Below are 18,716 nucleotides of genomic sequence, written 5' to 3'. Positions count from 1 at the left end.
CCCGGGGAGTTAATCCAAAACCCGGAGAATCCACCCTAAACCCGGGGGATAATCCCAAACCCGGGGAATTCACCGTAAAACCCGCGGGATTCACCCCAGACCCGGGGAATTCACCCCAAACGCACACGTTACATCCCAAACCCATGGGATTTGTCCCAAACCCGGGAAAGCAGATTGGGCACTTGAAACTGAAAGCTCATGTTGTAAATTACTTAAAATTGTTGGTATTGTAATTATCATTATTATTATTACTACTACTATTTATTTTACATTCCATGAAATTGTTATATCTAGCTATTTCTGTATGTCCTTTTTATATTGGTATTATATATTTATAGATAATATAGCTATTGTATATTAGTTATATTTTACATTACTGATATATTTTATGTGGTTTAAAATATCTGTATTAAATATAAATAAATATTTTAGCACATCTATTCTTAATAGAACAAATTATTTAATAGGTTTTTATTATTTATATTTAGTTATCTGCTAAGTTAGTTTTAGCTCAGAAACAATGCACCGGTTTTTTCTCCCTTCACACCCAACTTTCTCTGGTTTTTAATTATTTCTGTTGAAATGCAACACGGTATTTGTAAAATAACTGGTTGCAGAAAGCAAAAAAATCCCATCAAAAATCAAGAAAAGACAAAAAAACCCCACAAAATTTTAAACTGAGGTGACTCTGGCTGGACTGAGGTCCAGCCAGAGTATGCACAAGCATCTCTCAAACTTCAGAGTAATACTCATTAAAAAAAACACCTCAGAGCCATCAATGACATTTAACTTGCACTAGGGTGAATTACACTCAAGAAAGCTCAGAGACCATGGTAACAGAGATTGTGTTTTTATTTTAGAAAAAGGAGACAAAATGGGAGCTGTGCCCAACAGTAGAAGTGGTTGATTTAAATGTATTTAATAGAAGTATTCCAACAAAGAACAGAAGCAAAACTTGGCATTCCTGATTTAATTCTAAAACAAACTGGTAAACTAACGAACGAAGACAATATCAAACAGATCTTATATATTTTAATTGTAGTTAGAGTAACAATTCCAACATTTTTTCTTGCAAATCTGATGATATATACACCCAAAGAATGAACAGAAGAGTTGAAGTAAAGTAGCACCAGCCTTGTAGAGTACGGAAATAGAGAGCTCAGCACTTCATCCCCAAGCTAAAATCCATTTGAATATTGTAAAATGCAGCACTCCAAGCTTAGGGAAATCACAACTGAGACACTGTTTGAAAGGCAGGCCCAATTCAAGTGCTACATTTCGCCCAAAGCTCACACTCCCATATCTCAGCTCCTGAGCATCACAATCCAACCCCCCCTTTCTCTGAACAAGAGGTCCTCAAGCAGCTCTTCCCTGGGTTGTACAGAATTCCCTCTCGATTGAAAGGCTTCCCAAGGTCACATGCTCCCCCAAACGTGCAAATCAACTTTAAAGTCATTATTGTTTCCTTCTACTCAAAAATTGTACAAAACCTGATAAGCCATGAGAACAGCAATTAATCCTAACATTACTTTCCTTCCCAGATGCCCTCATCCACTAATGCATTGTCTTTGTTAAAATCATGTAGAACCTTTGTAGTGGAAATGGTTTAAGCTGCCATTTCTCAACAGAGGTATGATTTGGCTAAATTTTCTACCTATTATATGAGACCTCTGCAGAGCTCCCTGAATATTGACACTTCCACCAAGCCTTACACTTTTGCTGTGCCTGACAGTCTTGGGAAACTTCCTTTGGGTCATCCTACCTCACTGAGACAGGAGGGGTACCTTTCTTTTTCTTCCTTTAAAAAGAGGTAAGTGAAAGAAGGAAAGAAAAATCTCTGAAACTGGAGGGGAAAAATACCCCCAAAACAATGGGGCAACAATTAGAGAGACAACCTAAACATCATTCACCACTTGCTATAAACTGATTTTTGTTAACATCTTCTGTAAAGTTTAACACCTTCTCCACATAGTGCTTGCTACTAACCACAGTCACTATTTTACCTACTTTTCAATACTTGATCAAGTATTAAGCCTTTCTGTTAAGTTCCAAAAAAAAAAAAAAAAAAAAGTCCTGTGAAGTCACTGAAAGTGTGAAAGTGTACCTGTTTACACTTCAGGGGAAGGCGTCCCATTTCTCATGCCATTTTTGCCTGAAGTATTTCAGGAGAGAAAGAGACACAGAGAAAAGGTAATAGGAACTGCAGAGTACATACAACAACCTAGAATAATATTGTTCCTACAGTATCTTCTGCAGACAACTTTCCATAAACACAACAGTATGTTTAAATATAAGGCAAATGGACACTGGAGGCCACTAAGAAACTCACGTGTGTATTCCTCTTAAGGGAGTAAAAATCCAACTTCATATAAGTGCTATAAAAGTAATCCTAACACATAATATTGTTAAGAATTCCATTTTAAAAAATGTTCTGTTATCTATGCCGGTTTGTCTAACAACCTGTTTACAGAATTTACATTTTTATGCTGGAAGGAATTTTTAAAAAGATTTATTTCCAGAGAGACACTGTTTAACTACAAGTCTTAGTAGAGCTGATTGAGCTGGTGCTTCAACAGAGCTATAATCTGTTACTTAGTATAGCAGCCACTGTTTTTATAATCCTTAAAACAGTAAGAGTCCCAAGGCAGATTTGTCAGGAAGCTGTAAACAAGTAATTTCCCAAGACTTATTGGCAACAAACAAAGTGATCCCTGGTCTAGGTTTTAATTTTCTCTCCCCCATTTCAATTTTGGAAACTGTGGGATCTACTGCCCTATTAATACTCTGGAGCAGTCTGGAAACTTGTCTCTGAGGAAGAGTCAACATCTATTTCCAATGCAGATTCATCAGGATTTGGGAGGAAATTAGGATAGGACTTTAAGTCAGACTGCTCCTGGATATCAGCAGGAGCATTTTTCATAGCTGACTGCATGAAGCATGAAGATTCCCAGAGCCAGCTCTCAATGTGTGCAGCAGAGTGAGGCATTTTAAGGTGGCAGTATGAAGAACGAAATTCCACAGTAGATGGGACAGTCTGACATTTTCTTAGTGATGCATAATTGTCTTTCCTGTTTAAAAAATAAGGAAGGAAAAGGAGATTATTAGTGTTTCAAAGGCATTTTTGTCATGCTTACAAATAGCAAATACAGTTGTTTACCTTCCCAAAGGCCATCTCTGCATTCCACTTTACAATCAGCTTGTTATCACTAACCTGAACAACTGGAACTGAACTTGTCTACACTAAACCAGCACTTGAATCACCAGGTTAGCCTTTTCCAATTTGAGAAACAGGAAACTGAAGTTCTAGCCAAGAACACCCTTTTTTTAAGTTTTCTCTTCTCTCTTGCAGTGCTTTTGGGGAAAAAAGCCAACTCCAAACAACAAAAACCCAACAAAACAACAAGCTACAACCCCTCTCACAAACAAAAATACCTCAACTTGCCATACACAGACACTTCAACCCTGCTTGAGCTGCTTTTCCACAAGGAAAGCCGCGTTTCTGTTTATTCGTGATGCAGGGAGCGAAGAACCCCTCTTAGAAGTTATTTCTGAGACAAACTTGTGATTCTGTGTCTTCCCAAAGCCTGTCTCAGATTAAGAGACTCAGGATTGGTAAAACTGGAATATGAGAGACTGCTAAATAAGGGTAAAAGCAGGAAGGTGGCAATCCCCAAATTTATTCACAGAATGACTAGGTTGGAAGAGACCTTCAAGATCACTGAATCCAACCCATGCCCTACCACCTCAACTAAACCGTGGCACTGAGTGCCACATCCAGTCTTTTATTAAACACATCCAGGGATGGTGACTCCACCACCTCCCTGGGCAGGCCATTCCAGAACTTTATGACTCTTTCTACGAAAATTTTTTTCCTAATATCCAACCTATAGATATTGTGGAAAGGAACCAGAAATATCACTAAGAACGAAGAAAAGACACTGGATTACATGTGCTATCAAGTAACTGAGGAGAGGACAGTAGGATGAATAGCAAATATATACCAAGAGCTACATTTTGCTTAGTGAGATGCCTAAAAAGCCAACTAGTGTTGGCTTTTCTTATTCAAGAAAAGACTTGACCTGATTTCAAAAATAGAGAATTTATAAAACTGCATCATTTGCATGCAGCAGCACTGCACTTTACCTGGCTGTACAGAACAGCTTGCTTTTAGCCTGGGCATAAACTGTGGCAGCAATCCGAAAAAGCTGCTCCTGCATCCATCGAACGTCAGCAGGCATATCAGGAAACCAGTTCACCAACCTGCAGGCAAAACCAAAACACAGCTTTTGTAAGCAGGAGATTTAATCTCAGTTATGTTTTTACACACCCTGTCCCACATCCAAAACAGCTTTTTTCTCCCCAGACCAACTCCCCTAACCAAGGTGTCTATTTCTTCTCCCTGAATTCCCTCCTAACCCTTTTACCTCTTTTCTACAAGCTAAGAAAAGGGGCACCACAAATCACTGCATCTCTCAGTGGCTGACCAGTGTGTGCATTCCACACCCTTGTGACCAGCACAGGAATCCTGCATAATATTCCTGTCTTCAAGGCCTTTGTGGTAGGAACTTTCTGCTCACTTTACACCAAGGTAGAAGAGGAAGAACAAAAGAAAAGCATAATGAAAGAACAAAGAGAAGGCAAAACAAGAATAATGTACCAATTGTACTTTTTTTCTTTATGATACCCCTTAACAGAAGTCAGGAACATCAGCATGGGACAAGGAGGAAAACCCCACAGAGACATCTGGAGAAACTTGCTGCGTCCCCATTCACCAAAAATGGCATGGAAGTGCCACATTCAGTGGCACGGAAACAAAATACTTCACTGGAGTTCTATATGATTTGATTACCAGAACTAATTTTTCAAGATTTTCTAAGGATAGTCATGACATCTGCTGCTCAAGCACGGGAATTCCCTTAAGCAAGCACAAATATTAGAATTCATGGTGAATTGAGAAAAACTTCTCCTTGACAAGAATTGAAACTTATCAAATTAAGCCCTACTTCAAGAGCACAACTTTCAGTCAACCTAAACAAAACTGGTAAGAGAATTTATATGGTGAGTAAACAGTGGATTTCACTCCAGACTTCAGAAAGAAGCACAAGAAGGATATGGAGAGAGTTCAGATACCCCTGCAGAATATAGTAAAGAATGCATTCCTGGAAAGCACAACTAAGGCTGCTTCTTTTGAGCAATTACAAGGTAGCTATTAGTAATATAAGTATATATTATATAATATATAATTTAAGAAGTTTCTTAATATGTTTATTTATCTAGTCTTGGATTATATAGGCTTTAGGATGCATGACATAGGTAGAAATAATGGGTATTTTGACAGTTACTATTTGAATTATTGCATCCCAGAATGCCTCCAACACTGAACAAGCTCTCAATGAGCACATTTCCAAAATGATGATAATTCTAGAAGAGCTCTTTACAACTTCCTTACCGTAAAGCGACCGAGTAAGCAGACTCCACTGGGAGCGTGTAGGGCAGCATCAGGTAGGATATCACCCGCATGGGGAACAGCTTAGAGAACTGAGCATAGAACCCATTCTGTTCTTTACAAGCTTCCTGCAGTGCTTAAGAATAATTATTAGGGAAAAGATGTTACTTACTATCTGAAAGCAGTTTCAATAATTGTCACAGAATTTTGTAATATCCAGTCAACATTATCAAGTGTTACTGAATAAAGCTCAGTTCGAAAATGAAAGAATTAATCTCTGACCATAAACTTTCTCTATGATATTTTAAAATATGGGAAACACAGACTCATGCACAGGAACAAAACACACTATCCAGAACTCCTAAGCAATAAATCAAAGAATTAATGTAAAAAAAGAAAAAAAAAGTCAAAGTTTGCCACTCAGATTTAGAGGAAACAGCCTGAAGCATGCACCTTTACGAAGTCTGGGAGGTAGACTCTCAAATATGCTCTTCTCCAAAGGCCATGGGTTTTGCTTTAGCTGATCGTTTAGGCTGGTCATTTTCAAAGTTTCTACTCCGTTATTTTCTGTCAATTTTCTTCTCTTCACATGGTCAAGGTGTTGTTGTGCAGCCTCATGGGGTTTTTTTTTTGTGAAGGGCAAGTGGATATAAATCGAGTCATTCAGAATACCTGAAAGAGTCAAGAGCTTTCACTTAGGTTTGATCACAGTCTCCTGAGTTCCTGTACAGCACCTGAAGTCTGTATGTCTGAGCAAAGATCTATCCTGAGGGAACACCATCATCTACCCCATGTCAAATGCATCTGGCTCTTAGGATCCCACAAATGTTTAATCACAGTGATGGCTCTTCTGAAGGTTTAGGTCTTACTTTAAAACAGGTTCTAAAGAGAAGGAAAAAAGTGAACAATTAAGTGAAACTACCCTGGAAACACAGAGTCATTTACCAAAATTGTGTTCCTGCAAGAAAGCAAAGGATTTAAAGGAGAGGAGGAAAGCTGATTTAATATGTATTTGAAAGAAAACACCTAAAACACATCATATATTTGGGAAATTTGACATGCCAAGTATGACATGAGTACTTTGAGGCATTGCTACAAAAGGGTTGAAAAGGAAAGCAACTAGGTTACAATATTTTTTCCAGTTGTATCCAAAGAACAGATCTAAATCAAAATGGGTTGCATTGCAAAACTGGTGCCAATTAAGAAATAGCACTGATAACTACCTTAGAAACAAGCACTGGATCACGAATACAAAGAGAAAAACACAAGAATTTTATTTACAGTTGATTTCCAGGAAACAATTTTAAAATTACATATGAAACAAGATTACCAAATTTGAATAGAATCTATACCTGCATACAACAGAACCTATATCCTAACTGCAAGTACTAGTGAAAGACAAGTGTCAAAAGAACATGCAGTGAATTTAGCAAAGGAAAATATTTGAAGTGTCACAGATGGGGAGGGGGAATTAATTCCTACAGCTGAAATAATAAGAAAGGTGATGCATAATGAATGACCTTGGAAGGGTTATAATTATCATTGATTAAGCTCGACGCAAAACAACCCTGTGACAGAATAAAAACAAAGTTGATCACAGGATTAGCAGTGTGAAAAGGAGGACAATAGTGCAATACAGAGAGAACATGGGGCAGAGAGACCAAGGAAGAACTGCAAGGAATGTCAGATATTAGCGTCAGATGGAAACTTGCATACAGGCAACCTGTGGGTGCAGGACAGCAACAGAACCCAGCTCAGCACAGACAACCTCAGACCAGAGGCTCTTTGTAGAGTTTGTGCTTTTAATCGTGTTGTAAAAGCTACAAAGCAAGACTTTCTCATTAAATAATAATAATAACAACCCATAATAATAACATTATAGAAAATCAAGCTCTTAAGCAGAACTGTGATGTTCTTCAGTGAGAGAATTGTTTCAAGACAACTTGAATATTCAGTAACCAGGCATCAGCAGAGTACATCAATGACTGCTCACATCCTGCAGCTGGTACTTTCTGTAATAGGGCAAAAGTCTTATTTCTATTCTCATTCCTGTGATCTGACCCAGTACCAATTTGCTTCTGCATCCAAAGACTACAGGGCCCAGGCACATATAACACATGGTTAACTTCATCCTAATATCAAGTTACTGTTTTCAACTTGTTTGTCTCAAAGCTTGCAGAGCAACAATATTTATCAATATAAAACATGTTATTAGAATTCTAGGAGTAGAGTAGCAGAACTCGTAATTCTTCTTCCTAAACTTATCTGGGTGTCAACAACTGCTCCATTATAAGTTGTCATCTTCTAAAGTCTTGTCTCACCCAGAGGCTTTGTCTGTAACAGAGTTTTTATTGTTGTTAGCCAGCTCCCACTTCTGGACTACCAGAAAATCACTTGGATAACAACAGAGTGGAGGTAATAGAAGATACAGGTTTCAGAGGAGTGGGAAGCAGTAGCCTATACCCATCCTGCACAATTAAGATAAAGCCAAGTAATAAAATGATTTGCCTAGAACTGGAATTCTTTGGAAATTTCACTTAACATTTACTTCACACAGATTTGATGAAACTCTGAAAGTTCAATTTTTGTGCACCACAGTTGACCTCAGATGAACTATAACTGTTGCATTTCTACAAGAATGAAACTATCAAGATCCTTCTAAAATTCTCAAAGACCAACCCCCTTCTCAGCTACACACAACCCTCTCACTCTTTTTGTTTGTTTTGGTCTGGGGTTTTTTGTTTGTTTTTTAAACTTAGATTAAGACCATATAATCAGTAATTAGCTGAAAGTTTAACATACCATTCTCCTTCAGGAATTTAAGAGCATCCAAATATCCCTGCTCACAGATCTCTCCAAGCACCTGGAAATATAGAGTAAATGAGTCAGACAAATAAAAAGAAATTTCAACTTCAGATCAACAGTTTGCAGAATAAAGAGCCACTTTCCTCCACCTTCCACTACTGTAAGAAAAAAAGCTACCTTAAAATTGCTGGAATACAGCAGATTCAGGTTAATATGGCTACTGTGATGATGAATAAGTGATTGTGTATATTAACTTAACTTTCAGCTGTTAAAGATGCACGGAATGATGGCATTCCCACAGTTTGGAAGACTTCCCTCTTGTTTCCTTGATTAGCTCTTCAGAAGCTGCTAGCAGCAATGAAACAGGGCATTTGGAGTGTGTCAATTCCCCTCATTCCCTCCCAGTGCTTCTTACTTCCCAAAGCTTTGAAAAATCAGCTGTGCAATTCTGATGCTCAGGCTCAGACTTATCTTTAATATGAAAATATCTTTTACCAAATGCAATACCAGCTCACATACACAAGGGTACTAGTAGAAGAAAAAAAAATAAAGCCTGCATTAGTAGAATTTAGAATTTGTCTTGAAGTGGTCAAAAAGCCTGCAGTTTAAATATATCTGCAGCAGTCAGAAAAATGCTTCTTTGCTGTACTATATCCCAAGCCAGTTGAAAAGGTCTGGTTTTATTTTTTAATTTTTCCAATTTTCACAACAGCAATTCAAGAGCATTTCCCTCTTCAGCTCTGCAACTAACAGCAATAAGCAAAGTTTAAAGGCAACTTGCCTGTGACAAGTATTATTTAAGATCTTTACAAAACCATGAAACTTTAGAACTTCTTCTAATTACTTAGCAGGCAAACATTTAAGGACTACAAACTGACAGTAGTTCATTTCCCAGTGTTGATTTTATGATAGAATCCTGTGACAATTCCCAAATAAATACTGAAAGCCAGTAGCTGGATATGCATTTTTAGTCTAAGAGAGACTAAAACCAAGGAGGACATAAACAAAACATGAAATAATAGAAACAAGATACATCCACAGAGAAGTTTATGTGACTGGATGAAAAGCTAAGACACTGCAACTTTCTGCAAAAGCTTTCATGTGGAGAGATGAAGCAAAGGAAGGCAGGGGCTGACCTTGGGTTCAGGTGGAAAGAGTGCCTGTGTTAAGCGGTAAAGGTTGCCCAGGCTGAACTGAATGCTGGTGTTGGTCACGTTCATCTCATGGAAGTTGGCTGACTTGCCCTTGGGACAGATGTCACACTCCCCAGCAAAAGGGGACACGGTGATGGTGTTCTTACACTCATAGTGAGGCAAGTTGTCACTGATTCCTCCGTCCACGTAGCGCTACAAAAAGGAGCAGAAACAACAAATCTCAAGGGCTGGCAATGTCAGAGCATCAGTCCCCCATGCAACAATGAAACAGCACTTAAAGCTCTAGCTTCAGCCTGGTGCTCCCAAGCTAAACATTTTGAGTGGCATGATCTGTTCTCTAAAGCAAATAAACATTCCTACCTATAGTTCCATAGGCAGTGCAAGCATATTCCCTTTCGGTTTTTCAATATGTTTTTTAAAGATGATAATCCTACACAACTCGCAGAGAGAAGCAGCTCCATGCTTCAAAGTTCAAGTTCCAAGATACTAAACCATTCTAACTTGAAAGTACTCTTCATAATTAGAATTTGATAGAAAAGCATCAAAAAAGATTTGGACATAAGGAAAGTGTGAGTAAAAATGGACAGTGCTTCAGAAACATTGCCAAGTCACAGACACCTGTTGTGCTTCGTGTGCAAGCTTCAGGTTCTGCTTTTGTCTCCTTCACACTGAATCACTCATTTCTATAGTTTTAATACATCACCACCTTAGACATTTTAAGATCCAAGCCCCAAAGTGCTCTGTTTTGGGTAACTACTGTCTAGTGGTACAGACAGCCCCCTCCACTCACTCACAGCAGCCAGCTTTCCAGTGGGCCACAGGGAACTGGTTTGTCCCCACACCACCAGCTTTGCTGGTTCAGAGGCTGCATCTTCCTCCTTCCTAAAAGGGCAGCAACCCAAAACTGTAGGTCCTTGTCAAACATAAATGTAACAGAGCATTGATTTGCAGGAGCAACCTGGATTATCAATTTCAGCTGCCCTGATACTCAGGCCCTGACCATTCTAAGAAACGCATTAGGAATTTCTGAGGAACACATTAGGAATGAGGAAGAGGGCAGCTCATGGCCTGTCAGCTTCCCAGGATACCCTCTGGACCCAGCAGCATGCAGCTCCTGCCCAACTTTAGGTGTGTAAAGCAATTACTAAAGTACAAGTGAAATCCCCAAGTCCTTCGTGACATAAACAAAATACAGCAGGTCTGGCAAAGGACGACCCTTCTCATGAAATTATTAAAAGGTGGAAGTAGGAAGCACATATCTGAGTCGCTGTTCTACTGATCTAAATGATTTTCATGATTTGGAGTACCTGCTCAGCTGTTCCTCCACGTCATTTTCTAAATCTAAAACCACTACTGTGTTTGAAAGAGTAAAAAACCAAATGAAAGCCACCACACCCAGAAGCTTTTGAATTGGCAGTTAGATACACCTTTTAAATGTTATCTTTAAGCCTTTGTTTTACAGTATATAGGCAGGAATCCCAAGCAGTAAACAGCAAAATGCCCCAAAGTTTACATTTTTGACATTTTGTTGCGCTTAAGCCTATAGGAGTCATGCCAAGCATATGTAACTGTGGTATTCTTACCAAGTTACATCAAAAAATGCCTCCTAAGCATTAAAATCATCTCAAAATAATTGCAAAGATTAAAATAATAGAATTATGCCTTTCTTTCCTCAAAATATGGCCAAATAAAACATCCCTTGTATGTTTTTGTACTCTGAACTAAGTCTTTTAAAATAACATTGTTGTCTGGTGACAAGAACTGAACAGCCAGATTAGCCTGGATCCACCTAAACCTTGGATGTAGTCCAACGTCCTGTTTTCATAACACCTTTAATCTGGAAGAGTTTAAGGAGACATACAAGGTTTAGAAGTACAGATAAAGAAAATCCCTATACAGTTCTAATCACTTTTGCTTAAATTTCTGCATGAAGAAAAAAAATAAAAACCACAAAAACATTTCACATCCATTATTGACCTTTTAATACTTGCAAATCGCATTGAGAACAGTGTGTAATCAGACATATAAATTTTTCTTTCTTCCTTCACTTCTCCTTGTGCAAAGAGCACCAGAGTTGGAGAGAAAGCAAATGTAAGGGAATAGAACAGGGTAACAAAAAGGCACTGATGTCACTGCCTTGATTTGAAATGCAGATCTGCTTCCAGACCTGTAATTATAACACCTACAACAACCCATGCCAACTTTCCTGCAGTTTTTGTCTCTTAAACAGGGGATTTTAGAGAGCCCAGTACAGCCACTAAGTATTAAGAGGCTTTGTGACCAGCAGTTCCTGGGAAGCAATAGAACATACTAATATACGGATATTTTGCCTCTAAAAAGTAAGCTTTCTTACACTGAATACAAATGCCAGATGGCAATGGAAAGCTTTGTCTGCACCTAACTGAACACAGAACTTTTATTCCAGTAGTAAGGCAGATATCCCTACAGGCAGAACAGGAAGATACACAATAAACTATATTACGAGACATTTTTTTCAAAAATTTTAGGTGACTCTTCCTGTAAATTTGTGCAGGTGAAAGAGCATCACTTCCTTCAATAAATATTTGATCCACAGGTTACATATTCATTATATTATATCTTTGTTTTATTAATGAATTTTACTGGGCAGAGGAGGGACAGAGAGACAATAAGTGTGTTAAACACGTGTTAAAATACACGTAATATCTTCCACACATTCAGTGCTCCTGTCTTTTTTTGGAAAGTTGTTACAGCTACAGAACTAGAAGCAATGATGATGTTATTTACCTTACAGTAGGGTAACAAAAAACCCCACATGCACTCTTTTTAGAATAGCTAGAACTATTTTTAAATCTTAACAATAGAGACTTACCACACCTCTAAACGATGGTGGAATGAGACCACAATAAATAGGAACAAATGAACTACAGATTAAAGCCTGTAAGAAAATGAGACCATAAAAATTAAATGTTAACTGTTCCATTATTGACATAAACATTTATCTTTATAAAATAAATTCTTATTAGCTCAGACTATAGTTTCATTAGATGCACTGCACTTTTAAGGCATTTTTCCTTTTTTATGACTTTTTTATCCCTTGCACCTCCTCCCTAAAACAGTTCACAGACACAATGACTAGGAAAGCAGTACATGAATCTGGTTTAAAAAATGCTTGAATTCCTCTTTAAAACACTGTCAGAGTAAGAATATCTGAAATGTTTAAAGCAGAAAGAAGTTTCTAAAGTAAGTATAGAATTAAATAAGTATAGAAGTTTCTAAAAGTTGCCAAAAAGAAACATACCTGTATAACTTCTTCTTTAGAGTTAAAGTTAGATATCAAGGCATTCTTGCCATCTGATACTCTGGTTAGTGAAATACACAGTCTGCCTGATGACAACTGGTGCGTGTTTTCTGGGAGATTTCTCATCAGCCCATCTCTTATTATCTTTATCACATTAAAGGAAGGATGAAGAGGACCCAGATTTCGCTTTCTAGCTTCTTTGGCTAATGCCAGAACATCTGCACAAGCCTGAGCTGGAAAGAAAATACATTGCATTTAACAGCAGAAACACAACCCACATTTGGACTAATAAAGCATATCTAGAGCTCCAACTTATCTCTCTTAGTACTAGAACGAAAATGCAAGAGCTTTTTAACAGATTAAGTAACTCCCCAACATGGTTAGGGAGTTTAGGAGTTTTCTGAGAGACAAAAAAAAAAAAAAAAATTAAACTTTCAAAAAGATCTCTTGGTGAAGATTAAGCTACTAATATGTCATTAAGATGTAGATTCTAAGTGTAAAGTACCCATATGAGACACCTGCATTAGGAATTAATCATTCCAGTAACGCATTTTTTGAGGGGAAAAAAATAAAAAGATGAACAGAACTTAAGGTTTCAGGGCACAATTTTTCCTCATTGATACAAAAACACACTAAAGGGAGCATGAAGTGTGATCTGGTAGGAATGCCAGGTAGGTGCATTTTTACAGTAACAGATACATAATCTTTTCTCCAATTAAATCTATGTTTGGGAACTTCAAAGCCCTATAGAAGACAGGACTGTCCCTGATTAACACTCAAATCTTCTCAACATTTAGTCACAGGAGGAAGACCAACTCATCCACCTGCAATGGTTTGTTTGAACTTAGACTGTCACATTTCTCCAGGACACACTTTGAGGAAATTGCTTGTCCGTTTGGTAAAGGAGAGGGTGGGAAGCTCAAAGTAACACCTTATCAACCTGAGTGATAGGATTCTAAAAATATTTTCAGAACTTACATGCTTGAGCTTGCTAGAACAGATAAATTAAATTTATCAGTTCAAATGTGAGCACTGCACTGGAAACAACTCTGCTTAAGCCTTTGAGCACAGATTAATTTCCAGAAATATTACATTTCTACAATGTTATTCCCCTCTCAATCAGCAGTAACTAAACATTTATCATTCTCAACCAAGAGTCTATGTCCAAAAGAGCATCTATACAAAATCTGAGGTATCAGACACACTTTGTTTTTACCACTTCAATTGTTTCATTCCATCCTCACAGAGGGAAATCCTGGGCCACAGATCCACTGACACAGGTAGACCAACACCAACCCCACCCCAGAAGACAGAAAACAATTTAGACACAGCTCACTGTTCATGGTTAAATACATGTTTATCTTACTAAAACACATTTTACACACAAATAAAAAAATTGCACAAGTCACACTCTGACCAGTGACAAACTTGCTTCCAAAAGCAGAATCAGGCAGTTCTAGCAGTTCTAATTTTCCCTGCATCCAGATACTCATGATCAACTCCTTTTTTTCATTTAGCTATGCTCAGTCTTCTAAACTTTCTAAAAATAGCCACACTGTAGGAGCCTGAGATACTGAACTACCATAACTCTGGCCAGGAAGAGCAGTCTTGGAGCATATGCAATAATTACAATTTCCAAAATAAATACTTTGGAAAGCTTATGCACCAAGCAAGTCACTTGATTTTTCTAAAATACAAACCAACACATACAATTTGATTTAGAAGTTACCCATTGTCTCCACATACAAGATTTTCTATGCTCAAAGTTGCTCATAGGAAAAAAAAAGCTGACAGATTTTGTTTATTGTAACATATTTTAAACCCTGGAAGGGCTCCAAATCAAGGGGAGAAAAAAGAAAAAACAAAAAAGGAGAACTTCTATCTAAGAGTATGTGATTAAACATGAAAATTTAGAAAGCTTTCTGTTAATAATTCAACAAAATAGTAGTAGTCCAACTTCTTTTCAAAGTAGTCCAACTTCTTTTCCTTCTCCCTTCCTTTCCAACAGGACTAAAATACAGTTACCTCTTAGGCTGGTGTATTCCAAAACAGGAACTTCTCCAAAAGGGACTAATGGATAGAGCTCAAGTCAAACTGGGATTTCAGACAGGTCTTGGTCCATCTGTTTTATTTTTGAAACACAGGAGAGCTAAAGAAATTAATATTCCTAATAAATGGAACTGTTTCCTGTTATAGTTCTACATTCTGATTTTCAATTGTTTGTTAACCATTCATTTCCCTGAGTAAAAGCTGCCATTGTATTTGCAGCCTGCACTAAACCTGCTCTCTCTAAGTGCCTCACTGGAATGGATGATCACAGCACCATCAAAATACCAGATCTCCAGGACACCCAGGGAGTGCAACTTTAACATTCCAGTTTGGAATGCACTTCATCCTCAAAACAACACTCACGGCTAAGCTTCCCAATCTCCCCCAAATTTAATGACAGACATCTCTTTGTCAGTCCAGAAAAGTACACTTTTCTTCTCCATTCATGAGAAGAATGTTTGTATTTATCCACTTTTGAAGTTCCACACAGTCCCCACCTATCCAGCAGGCAATCTGAGTCAAAGAGAAAACCCTTCACTTAAAACATCTGGCTGCAAGGCTGTAAGAAATTAAATCAGCACTTAGATTTCAGCCACAACCTCTGCTCACAGATTTGCACTAGCACACAGACCAGCTCAGGCCTGGGTCCTGGCAAACCCCAAACATCTCCAAGTGTGGAGATCCCACAACCTCTCTGGGAAGCTGTTCTACTATTTTACCACTCTCATGGCAACTTCCTTACACCTCATCTGAATGCACCGGGTTCCAGCTTGTGCCTGCTGCCTCTCATTGTTCCTCTCAGCTCTAGGAAGAGCTGGGCTCTGTCTACCCACAGGAAAATGCAACTGAGATAAAAAAACACAAGACTTGTTAACACCTCCAGCTGCAGGAACCACAAATACTGCACATTAATGTACATCAGAGTAAGAGAGGCATACGATACAAACTCACAAAATATATCTTATTATCACTGTAAAACAGAGTTTCTTTACAGCTTATTTACCATCCTCTGCTTCCACACAAGCTAACAAAACACAGCAGCTAGAAACTCAGAGAATAAGCATGGGAGTACCTTATTAGTTTTGTCAATTTACAGCAATTCACAGATTTTAGAATGTAGGTTGTTTTGAATTATTTTGCAAATGACGCCTTTGTTTGGGTTTTTTCCCCCAGTAGAAAAACACTTGCCCATGGAATCTGCTACCTTGGACAGTGACCACATACAAATTCCATTATAGAGAAAATCAGATATCTCAGTTGACATATGAGATTGGTAATAACTGGGAAAGGTAATAGTTTGAAATCTACAACTCTTAATTATTAAAGTGCTAAACCATTTAAAAGCTGTTATTAACTCATACTGAGAAATAAACAATATACGTTTTCTGGGCTCAAGAGTGCTTCAAATATTTAAGACCGCTTCCTTCTCAAATCATTTACAATGACTTAAGACTTAAAACTTGGTATGTTCTAAAAATACCAGCTATTGGGGAAAAATATGATTTGTTTCAAAAGCTAATAGCAGGCTCATAATAACTCAAGTGTGTCATGTTTGGACCTTACAGCAAAATGAAATTAAGCAGCATAAGTTTACTGCTAAAGCTTTGAAGAAATTAAGCTTATGTGCTAGAGCTCAGGAGCTAAAGCAGCAGGGATAAGCATTGCTCTCCTTACTTACAGAGAATTTCTGTTTGTTTCTGTCAGCGGATTTTTTCCTTGGAAATTTAAAAGCAAAACCCACAAACCTCTCTAAATTCAAAAGAGGTACTCATTGTTCTCCTCCTAAGATGAAATCTGAATTGGCAAAATCCTCTAGTTCTAAACTAGTCAAGGTTGCTGCTAGCAAAAAGCAATCAGTATGGAGTAATGAACTAGACAAGCGTTACTCAGTGGATTCCTTTAGTTTAGAAAGAAAACCATTTCAAATATTTCATATATTTTCTTAAACTGTAATCCTGCTGCTTTTCCTAAACACCTCGATATATTGATAGCTTTTATCAAGTTTAATTCATTAGAAAAATGTATATTCATGAGTCCTGAGTACGTAAAAGTAAGGTGTATTTTTCATACTGCTAGAAAATAGGTGAGTATTTCACAAAGCACACTACATTCTTTTTCAAACTAACATCTTTAATCCGGCATAAACACAACACAAGATTACCTCTATTGTTTAAATGACAATTAAAATCAGTGATTTTAATCAATCTACTGTTTTGAACCATACACCTAAGCGACCTTTGCAACATATACCGTGCCCAGATTAGAGAGAAAAGCACGTTAAAGCTAACCTAAGCCCTGACCTTAACTCCCTTAGCCTTACCCCAGAAAGGAGCAGCTTTGGAGGAAGCAAGATAAAGCTGCCCGGCACTTCACGTGCAGGGAGATAGATGCTCCGTTTCCCAACAACGCAAACACTTTGTTTACAGCTGACGGCGGGGCTGGCCACTGGCTCTGAGGGTGTGAGGGCTCGGCCGCCTCCCGCTCTCCCAGGTAACTCCCGGACTTTGGACGGCGCGGCGAGAGCAGCCCCTCAGGGGGACACGCACGGGAGGAGCTCCGACCTTCCGGCTGCGCGAGTGTGCGATCGGACCGGGCATCGCCAGCACCATTCCCTGCGCCACGGACCCCGCTCGGATGTAATTCCACCCACGGGCACACGTTTTAGGGATGAAGAGAAGCAGAGAATCGGAGCCGGCCCGGCCCGGCGAACCCCGCGGCCCGACCCCGGTGCGGCGCCCGCCCCCCCGCGCCGCACCGGGCCCTGTCTGCCGCACCTGGCCCTCCCCTGCCGCCCGCCTCGCCCCGCTCCCCCCGGCCCCGCCGCTGACCCAGAGAGCCGCCTCCGACGAGGACGGCGCCGGCGAGCGCCCCGGCGGAGGCGCCGTAGATGTGCCGCGCGTCGCGGATGACGTGCGGGGCGCGCTCCTGCAGGCAGGTGGCGGCGCCGATGTGGTAGACGCCCAGGAAGCCGCAGCCGGCGAAGGACACGCTCCAGCCGCCCTCGCGGTCCAGCATGGTCGCCGGCGGGACGCGCGCTGGGGCCGGCGGGGACGGAGCGCTCCGGTGGCGGTGGCCGCTGCCCGGCGACTGAGCGCACCCGGTACGACCGCCCCTAGCGTTGCACGGCGGCCGCGCCCCTGCCGCCGGCCGCGCCGCAGCCAATCCCGAGCCGCCGCTCGGTGGCACAAGGCGCCCCCAGCCAACCAGAGGGCAGATGCAAATTAGGCCCCGCCTCCTCGCGCCCCCGTCCTGTGTAGGCGCGGTGCGATCCGCGGTGCGATCCGTGCTCTGGGTCCCGCATCGCCCGTTGCGCCCGTTCTCCGCAGAGCCGTCGGTCCCCTCAGACCCTTCGGACCCCTTGCCTCGGGCAGCCTCCGCCGGTACCCCAGCCCTGCCTGCCTCTCAGTCCCGCCCTGAGCGAAGCGGTCCAGAGGGGCGCGGCCCGCCCACCGCCCTTCCAACGGCGCCCGGTGGGCTCCGGGGTTCGTGATGTGCAGTGGGGTGTGGAGTTAGTGAAGCAGAGTGTGTCCGGCTCGGTGGGACACAGTGGGTCTGGGATCAGTGGGACACAGTGGGTCCGGGTCGGTGGGACACAGTGGGTCCGGGATCAGTGGGACAACAGTGGGTCTGGGTCGGTGGGACACAGTGGGTCTGGGATCAGTGGGACACAGTGGGGTCCGGGATCAGTGGGACACAGTGGGGTCCGGGGTCAGTGGGACACAGTGGGTCCGGGTCGGTGGGACACAGTGGGGTCCGGGTCAGTGGGACACAGTTAGTCTGGGTCAGTGGGACACAGTGGGTCCGGGGTCGGTGGGACACAGTGGGTCCGGGGTCGGTGGGACACAGTGGGTCCGGGTCGGTGAGCTGGGGTGCCTGTGATCCGCAGGTAGGAAAGGAGGGATCTGGGATCTGCCGGGCCCGCCGGGCAGCGGGAGGCGGCACCGCTTCCCCAGCCCCTGCGGCCGTGGCAGGTGCGGGCTTA

The 18,716-nt window shown here is 40.8% G+C and overlaps 1 protein-coding gene across 1 annotated transcript; it reads right to left on the bottom strand.

Moving 5' to 3' along the window:
- Window positions 1-1,012: 1,012 nt before the first annotated feature.
- On the bottom strand, window positions 1,013-17,820 carry LOC135442211 (patatin-like phospholipase domain-containing protein 2). The gene is made up of 9 exons (XM_064701750.1): window positions 17,563-17,820; window positions 12,686-12,918; window positions 12,257-12,322; window positions 9,388-9,597; window positions 8,249-8,309; window positions 5,900-6,118; window positions 5,450-5,582; window positions 4,144-4,260; window positions 1,013-3,068 (listed from the first exon to the last, which is right to left on the bottom strand). Exons 1-9 carry the CDS (start codon window positions 17,747-17,749, stop codon window positions 2,777-2,779), a joined length of 1,518 nt encoding a protein of 505 aa, XP_064557820.1. The 5' UTR covers window positions 17,750-17,820; the 3' UTR covers window positions 1,013-2,776.
- Between the last annotated feature and the right edge of the window lie 896 nt (window positions 17,821-18,716).

The sequence above is a fragment of the Zonotrichia leucophrys genome, chromosome 1A, assembly GCF_028769735.1.
Source record: "Zonotrichia leucophrys gambelii isolate GWCS_2022_RI chromosome 1A, RI_Zleu_2.0, whole genome shotgun sequence".
NCBI lineage: Eukaryota > Metazoa > Chordata > Aves > Passeriformes > Passerellidae > Zonotrichia > Zonotrichia leucophrys.
The sequence above is the reverse complement of the archived record's forward strand: the minus strand, read 5'-3'. Positions and strand labels throughout refer to the sequence as shown.